We start from the raw sequence: 8,918 nt of genomic DNA, 5'->3' as shown, positions 1-8,918 counted from the left end.
GCTGCAACTGGCTGCTTAGAAAAATCCCTGTCTGACACACACAATCGTCATGGGCAGGTTTGGATTGCAGTTGTGAAACGGTTTTCTGTTGTGAATTGAACATACAATGACAAAGAATTATTGACTATACTATGATATAGGATCATGGAAATCAAATCCTGCCCTGTGAGATTTCTGTTATCTTTCTCCAAGTGTTACTTAATTCGGTTGTTTATCTTCTTAAATGCTTTATTTAGATCTTGTTTCTCCAACCAGATAGTTTCCCTTGACACAGTCTTTGTGCTTTGGGATACTTTGTAGCTCCAGAGAGATACAAAGATGCGGTGTATCTGTGCCTTTGGCACAGCAGGGCCTTGACAGGCATTTCCTCCCTTGTCTTGTGTTTTTCGTTGATGCAGACATGAGACAGTGTCTTGACCCTCCTCTGGTTCACTTTGACCTGACTCTGAGGCTGAACTAAAATTATTCTGTACAGAGGGACAAACTGTGAGGGCTAGAAGGGACTTTTTGCCCAGTTGCTGTGTGACGAGGCAGCAGGGTTTCTGAGAGTAGAGGCGACATGCCTGAGCCCTGTGATAATTGGAAATCATTTTAGGCTGGGCCAGGTCTATTTCTTGGATGACAGTGACTCTAGAACAGCGCTCTTGAAGGAAGTCGGTGTTCAGGTAGCTGACCTTGAGGCCCGGTCTCTTGAAATCAAACACCAGTATTTCTGCCATGTACTGTATTCCCTCAACTTGAAACGACTTTTTCATCATCAGTGGTTCTTAAATCATTCTCACTTGCTACCAGTTGACCCAAGCTGGTAGCAATAAAAAAAAAGGAGAGGGGGGGGAACCAAAATTATGAATATGAGAGAAAACCAAAGCCTGGGAAAAATCCTTCTTAATTTATGATTTTAAAAATTTGTCTCTTTTATGCACATCACTGTTTTGTCTGCATATGTGTGTGTGTGTGGGTTTTCAGAAGAGGGCCTCACATCCCCTGGAACTGGAGTTATAGATGGTTGTGAACCAATTTGTGGGCGCTGGGAATCTAATCCAGGTTTTCTGAAAGAGCAGCCAGTGCTCTTAACCACTGAGCTATTTCTCCAGGCTTTTTTCTTTTTCTTTTTTTTTTTTTTTTGATATACAACTATTATCAAGGACTTTAGATTTCAGGCTTGGAATAACAGCATGCTTTTTGTTGATAACATTGTTCTAATTTAGACGTTAGCAGTAAAGATGTCATTTCCCGGTTTTCTCCAACTCCCTTTCACCCCCCCCCCCAGTGAGGAATACTAAAAGCTCCAGTCTGTGAGGACCACCTCCAGGGCAGCCTCTGCGGCTTTCTTCATCTACACGGGCGCCCCCTGCTGCCTGCCCTGCATTCTCGACCCTCCAATAACAGAACTAGGGTACCAAGTCACTGAGTGTCATCCTAAAGAGAACCTTCCTTTTGATCCAGTGGACAGCTCAGCCTACTTCGGATAGCCCATTCTGGGACCCGATCTAGTGTTTTAATCCGGCTCCTGCCGACAGCATCCGAGGAAACTCGGAGAAGAAAGTGCCTGAACTTCCAATTGTATAGCCCAAATCTATAGGGCTGCGAGAAGAAAAGGGCCGTTCCGGCACCTTGCTGAGCTCTTTATCTTCTCTAGGGACTGGGGGCCGAAGACTCGGGGAACAGGGACCTCAGTCCACCCGACCCACAGCCCTAATCTCTGGATGCAGAGGGTGGTGGCTCGTTTTCGGGCTCATCTCAAGCTTTCCCCAATTAGGATTTGCTGCCTGACGTCACGTCTGCCGCAGATTGGCTGTTCAGATCTGACACACGGCTCCACCGGGGCGAAGAAACTTTTAAAAGACTTTGCAGCCGGGGCTGCCTCCGAGCGTCCAGCGCTCACGATCGTCCTCTCCCACCCTCGCAGGTCGGCGCCTGTGGCACCCCGACTGCACCCCGTGACACCGCGGCTGAGCTAGGGGACCCTTACCTTGGGCAGCCCGCGCCCCTCCCCTACTCTCCACCCCAACTCCCGCCCCCTGCTCGCCACCGCTCCCGGCTGGGGTCCGCTGCCTTTCAGCGGCCCGCAAAGTTCCCTCCCCTGCGGCCACCCAGTCAGCCTCCACCCCGCTGCGTGTCCCGGCTCTCCGCGGAGTCCTTGGGGAAAAGAAGCGAGTGCGCCGGGGCAGAGCGAGAGGCGCGGCCGGAGACTGCCCGCGATGGCGGGAGCCTGGCTCAGGTGGGGACTCCTGCTCTGGGCAGGGCTACTAGCGTTGTCTGCGCACGGCCGGGTGCGGAGGATCACGTACGTGGTGCGCCCGGGCCCGGGGTTGGCGGCTGGAGCCTTGCCTCTGGCTGGGCCCCCACGGACTTTCAACGTCGCGCTGGACGCCAGGTACAGCCGCAGCTCATCGGCCACCTCCAGCCGCTCTTTGGCCGGACCCCCAGCCGAGCGGACCCGGCGCACCAGCCAGCCGAACGGCGCGGCCCTACCCGGGCTGCGATCACCGCTGCCACCCGAAGCCGCGCGTCCGGGGGCGCCCGGCCGGCAGCTCCACTCTAAGGCCGGTGCTCAGCCGGCGGTCACCCGCTTCGCCAAACATGGCAGGCAAGTCGTGCGCTCCAAAGTGCAGCAGGACACCCAGAGCGCCGGGGGCTCCAGGCTGCAGGTTCAGCAGAAGCAACAGCTGCAGGGGTAAGCCCACTCTCTGCCCGCCTCGCGCGCGGGGACCCGCCGGGGCTCGGGGATTGTCTCCTCCCCACCGGGGGCGCTGCGGGAAGGGGCGAGCGCGGGGGAAGCCCGCTCCCTTTTACTGGCGTTTAACTCCGAGTGCATTGTTAAGGAGCTGCGGGGGAAACACAAAAGGCATTTATTTCTTCCCCGGGGCGTAACCTCCTGTGCGCAAACCCTTCTGCTCCTAGACTATGGGCGTAAACATGAAGTCATTAGAGCTTAATCCCAAGGCATCAATTAAACTTCTTGCAACTCGGTTTTTATTTTGGTTTACCTAATGAAAAAGGGATTGTTACTGAAAGTTGGCTTTTAAGACCCAGCTCTCCTTGGGCATACTGGAAATTGTAGACTTGGATTTCCTGGCACCTGTGGGGTGGGCGTCATACGGTGGTAGGGGGTCAAGGTCAGTGAGACTCAGCATGGACAGCGGTGGGGCTTGGAGAGTTTGTTATTCGGTATCCTTACTGCACAGCTTTCTCCCCATCAATCAAAAGTTGTGGTGAGGGCGGTTTAATTTGGACATTTGACTTTTCTCCCTCTTCAAGGCTGGATCCCCTGGATGTGATTTCGTGTGTGTGTGTGTGTGTGTGTGTGTGTGTGTGTGATTCTCTTTGAATCAAAGTGACCCAGACAATATGCAGAATACATTTGACTCTTTTAATTTGGGGATGAAGACAGTCATTAATTTGGAAGTTTGGATTTATTCTCTATGCCCTTGGTATGCAGGCCCTTTGGTTCCTCCATCCTTCGCAGGTGAATGAATGGTCCCTTAGCCTTTCCACTTGGGCAGCTTTGGGTTGGGCATCCTGAGTATTCTTAGAGCTCTCTCTAATCCAGAGGAATGCTGAAGCAAGAGATTGGCTTTTCAGGAACGCTCTGAAAGCTTGACTCTTTGGGAAGGGAGCATCGCTGGACTCAGGGGTCTCGTTTTGTTTCAGGATCAATGTCTGTGGAGGGCAGTGCTGCCACGGCTGGAGTAAGGCTCCTGGCTCTCAGAGGTGCACCAAACGTAAGTTGCTGTACTCACAGCGGCCTTGCACAACGGGCCAGGTGGGGCTGTATGTGTGCATGGGGGGGGCAGGGTAGGGGGCTCGACAGGATCCTCTTGAAGAGGCAGGTACTGCCCTCAGGAAGTTGTAATCTGAAATACAGTCCACCTGCAGCCTGTATAACCGTCGAGGAAGGACTGGGTTATACAGGTCCGTCCAGCCTGTGTTTTCTGCACTCAACCCAGGCATTCATCACTGCCTCACTTGAGTCAAGTGCTGGGGCGGGGGTGGGGGAGGAAGATATCCCGTTTGAGTAGTTTGGGTAGTCTGTGTGCTAGAACCAATACAATTAATTTAAACATGGCGCCAACCAATAAGAAGCATTCTTTTTGAGATCCTTGCCTGGAATCCGGCAGGGATAGTTTCTGTGCTGGGGACTGAGTTTAAGGCTCCCCAGATGCTGAGCAAGCTCTTTCCCAATGAGTGTTAGTACACTGTGCATCAATATACACAGCCACACACTCCCTGCCCCCACCTTTCTGGAATTACAGACCTAATCTAAGCAGGCCCAACATTAAAAAAGAGCCACCCACATCCTCCATCTCTGAGGTCCAGTTCTTTTCCAGAATCTTCCTGCACGTGGTGTTTTCCCAGTTAATATGCAGGCTTAATGATATTATTTTATTAGTAATATACATAGATTTGAGAACACTGAAGAATATTCCTTATAAACATTATAAAGTAAAGATGAAGCTAAATGTATACCAAGGTCCCCTTGACAAGTTAGCTGAGAATAAAAAAATATTACTTCCATTCTAGAAAAAGTAAGCATTAAAATTTAAAAAAAATTAATTTTTTAAATATGTATGAGTGTTTTACCTGCATGTATGTCTGTCTACTATGTATGTGCCTAGTACATGCAGAGACCAGAAGAGAGTGTCAGATCCCCTAGAACAAGAGTTCTAGATGGTTGTGAGCCGTCATGTTGCTGCTGAGATCTGAAGCCAGGTTCTCTGCACGAGCAGCCAGTGCTCTTAACCACTGAATCGTGTCTAGCCCCAAAGTAAGCATTTTCTGTTCTTCGGGTAGAGTTTGAACTATTGTTGTATGAACTGGAGTTGTCCAAAATTTCAGCTACTACTGATATATAAGAAAACGCAGCAATGCGCCTTGCATATTAGTTTGGGTTGTATAACACTGATGGAGGAGTAAAGACTTGATGCAGTCATTCTGGTGACCCTGTTTGTTGAAAAATACCTTTAGTTCATGAAGTAAACAGAGGGGTTTTAAGCGGATGAAAAGGACCCATCTCTGTGTTTTAGGGTTTGGGCTATGATCAGGAGTACACACACACACACACACACACACACACACACACACACACACATTTTAGGCCAGGCTGGCCTCGAACTCACAGAGATCTATCTGCCTGCCTCTGTGCTGGGATTAAAGGTGTGTGCCATCACTACCTGGCTCTATTTTTCTGTTCTTAACTTCTTAGATTATACTTGACAGAATTAACAGATGTGACAGCAATTATCCTCTGTTAGGATTGTTTCTCCAGTAATTGCATCTCCCTCAGAGCTGCTAAGACAAGTTCGGTCTGCAGCATTGGTGGGTAACCCTCTGTGACAGCCCCAAGGCAGGGAGGTATTGCTGTGTGAAGGCTGAACACATAGGGCAGAATCTGGGGAGATAGCTTGCTTGGTGAAGTGTTTGCCATGCAAACATAAGGACCCAAGTTCAATCCCTCGAACCTGCCTGAAACAGCTGGGAGACAAAGGCGAGTGGCTCCCTGAAGCTTGCTGGTTAGTCAGTCTGGCCTCATTGGTGAGTTCCAGGCTAATGAGAGACTGTCACAAAACAAAGTGGAGGGCTTCTGAGGAATGCTATTCAAGGTTGACCTGTGGTCCCTATGTGCACAGCACACATGTGCACATGTACTGGTACACATGTCCACCCATACAAATACCCACTCACCCCACACACATACAAACCAACAGAGCCTGCTGCTGCATGCTGTGTGGTTTCATGGAGATACCTTGGCAAATTGCAGGGTGCCTTTTCTGAAGAGGGGACAGCCTCAGAGATCCCTCTTTTCTGGTGGTTCAGAGTTCCTAAGAAGTCCTAGGAAGAAACTACCTGGCAGCTGGAGAGATGGCTTAGTGGTTAAGAGCACTGTTGCTCTTCCAGAGGTCCTGAGTTCAATTCTCAGCACTCACATGGCAGCTCACAACTGTCTATAATTCCAGTTCCAGGGGACCTGACAGCTATGGCAAATAACCAATGCACATAAATAAATAAATAAACAAATAGATAGATAGATAGATAGATAGATAGATAGATAGATAGATAGATAGATAAATAAAAAAGAAACTACCTCGGTAGTGAGCATTTGAATCATGGCTTACTGCTTCTCCAGGCCAGGGAGGTAAGAACACGTGTCTGCCTGTGTGTAGCTGGCTTTGCTCCCTGCAGCTCTAGAAGGAGGGGTCACTTGTGGGTTGAGAGAGTTAGGGCTGCGCAGTTGTGTTTGGACCTGGAGGAAGTGGCTGTACTGTGTATGTCTCATGATACCTTGACATACACCTTGGACTCTGGGTTCATTTTTCCTTCTGGCTCTGCAGATGACGCTGTAGATGACACAAATGTAGACAGTTCAGTTCCACTGTCCATCCTAGTGTTTCTCTGATCAGTGCTAGAAACGCCAATCACAACTCCTTCCAGGAATAATTGTGTTGCTGAAACAGAGCCTGGGCAGCTAAGTACACCATTCAAAGCATAGCATCTATGAGAGGAGTGCTTTTAAAATTATTACTTTTATTTATGTGCTTATTTTTTATTTTATAGTGATACATATGTATGTATGTGTGTGTGTGTTGTGTGTGTATGTATGTATGTGTATGTATGTATATGGGGGGAGTTCAATGCCCATTGAGTCCAGGAGAGGGTGTCAGATCCCCTTGGCTTACAAGGTAATTAGTTCTAAGTAGCCCAGTGTGGGTCCTCTGGAAGAGCATTAACTGCTCTTAACTACGGAGTCATCTCTCTAGTCCAGAGATGGGTGGTTTTAATGGGAGTCTTCTTTTCAGTGTGTCCTGAAAGATGAAGAAACCAGTGTCTGTAGACAGGACCCCCAGAGTTAACATTGGTCCCATCCGCTTGTATCCAGGGATGAGCTGCATGAGGCCAGAAAGGCCTTAGGTTTAGAAGACCCATGTTCGATGCTGAACCCTTCACCAGCTGTGTGGCTATGCACCTGGTCTCTCTGATTCTACATTTTCTTCTCCAGAAATAAATAAACGAAAACCGGGCTCCCCTGTTGGATTGTTGAAGGTGTCAAGGTGAAAGGAAAGGGTGGAAAGTCATGCCAAGACCAGAGACTCTTAGAGTTTAGTTTTGCATCAAGTCAAGTAAACTCTCACTTATATATTACATGACTTTCTTCTTTCCTTGTGTATGCATTATTATTACTATTATTATTATTATAGCAATGTGTATTTTCCTTTCCCAACTACACTGTGTATCCATTATGTCTGGGGCCAAATGTTTGGGCCAAACAAGTGTTTGGGAGTTTGATTTTATTTGAATATGTGTTTATATATAAAGAGATGTGTTTGTATGTATGCTTTATATATAACCTGAAGGTAATTTTACACAGCATTTTCAGTGTGCTCGCATTTTGACTGGACTGTTTCCATGAAGTCAGGTATGGAATTTTCCACTTGTGGTGTCTGATTGGTACTCGGAAAGTTTTAAATTTGGAATTTGAGGCTAGAGATGCCCAATCTGTCTTCCTTTAAAGTTATTGTGTTATTATGTACCTTCAAATGGTTTATTTTGAAAAGACTTTACAGGAGATTAAATATGCAGCGCGGAGAGATGACTCAGTCAATAAAGTGTTAGCTGTGCAAACATGAGGAACAAGGTTCTGATCTTTGGTGCTTGAAGTTGGGCATGGAGTTATGAGCCTGTGCCTGTCTCTAGAAGGTGGAGACAGTGGATGTATGGAGTTTGTTGGCTAGTTTGTCTAGACAAAGTGGTGAGCTCTGGGTTCCGGAAAGTCACTCAACAAACAAACAAACAAACAAACAAACAAACAAACAAACAAGCAAGCAAGCAAACAGTGGAAAACAACTGAGGAAGACATCTACCTCTGGCTTCTATGTCCACTCATAGACCCGTGTGCAAACTTACACTTACCCAAGTCCACACATATGTGTGAACTTGCACACATGCGTGTACACACACACACAGACCCATGAAATATTCAATACCGTCTTTAGCTCTCTTTGTGTTAGAGCTTGCTGCTCAGGGGACAATATTTTAAAGTATTTGTAAAATAGATGGGAGGTGATAAGGAAGCATCCTTCCACCAATTTCTCCAGTGAGATGACTTCAGTAAATGGCAATGATACTCAGATGACAAAATGAATTGATGTGCGGATCCCTTTCAATCTTTTATCCTTAATTTGTCGAGATAGGACAATTGTACTTGAATGTAATTTATTATGCAAGAACACAAAGCCAGTGATGTGTCGACATCACCAAGTGTATGGGTAGATTGCAGTGCACAAGCCATGGTATTTGATAGTTCCCATACTTTAAGGATAATTTAAAGGGTTTACGTAGGTTATGTCAACTGAGCCAGAAGAATCTCTGCTTAGGGGCTTGGATGTGTTTGTGGTCTTCATTGTTTGATTAATTCAGCGAAGAAAATAATGCATTCCTTTGGGCCTGCTTGGATTGCTTTGAGTTGATTGAAATTTAATTTAAATGTACCATGGGTAAATGCTTCAGAAGATGGAAGATTTAGTGAACCTTAAATTGCAAACCAGAGATGAGAAGCATGCAGGCAGCAGATCCATACAGGGCAAAGAATGCCTCTGTGCAGGCCACCATGGTGGTGCTGGGGCTCCAGCCACAGTCCCTGTGTGGGGATGCCAAATTGCATGTTATTGCTGCTTTTCCACACAGACAGACAGACACACAGACGGACACACTCACACTCACCGCCTGTCTGTGCAGTGTCTCTGGGAGTTGTAGTCATAGCAGGGGCTATGTCTTTCCAGCTATTGGGGACTGTTGGTAGTGATCAAGCAACGGTATCCCATGTGTTCTCCTTCCAATGATAACGTTTATAGAAGGATTTTGTAGCTTAAAGGACTGTCCTCAGAGTGGAAACATTAAACCCCTGATGTGTGACATTTTCC

General features: G+C 47.4%; 1 protein-coding gene across 5 annotated transcripts in view; it reads left to right on the top strand.

The window, feature by feature from the left end:
* Positions 1-1,882: 1,882 nt before the first annotated feature.
* Positions 1,883-8,918, top strand: part of Ltbp1 (latent transforming growth factor beta binding protein 1) — a 390,073-nt gene continuing 383,037 nt past the window's right edge. For all 5 annotated transcript variants that reach the window (XM_057775307.1, XM_057775298.1, XM_057775281.1 and 2 more), the window contains exons 1-2: positions 1,883-2,677; positions 3,655-3,725. In XM_057775307.1, coding sequence (XP_057631290.1) covers positions 2,202-2,677; positions 3,655-3,725 — 547 coding nt within the window. In that variant the 5' untranslated portion in view covers positions 1,883-2,201. The remainder of the gene's footprint in view (positions 2,678-3,654; positions 3,726-8,918) is intronic.

This window comes from Chionomys nivalis, chromosome 1 (genome assembly GCF_950005125.1).
Source record: "Chionomys nivalis chromosome 1, mChiNiv1.1, whole genome shotgun sequence".
NCBI classification, from domain to species: domain Eukaryota; kingdom Metazoa; phylum Chordata; class Mammalia; order Rodentia; family Cricetidae; genus Chionomys; species Chionomys nivalis.
Note: the sequence above shows the minus strand (reverse complement) of the source record. Positions and strands in the feature narration are given on the sequence as shown.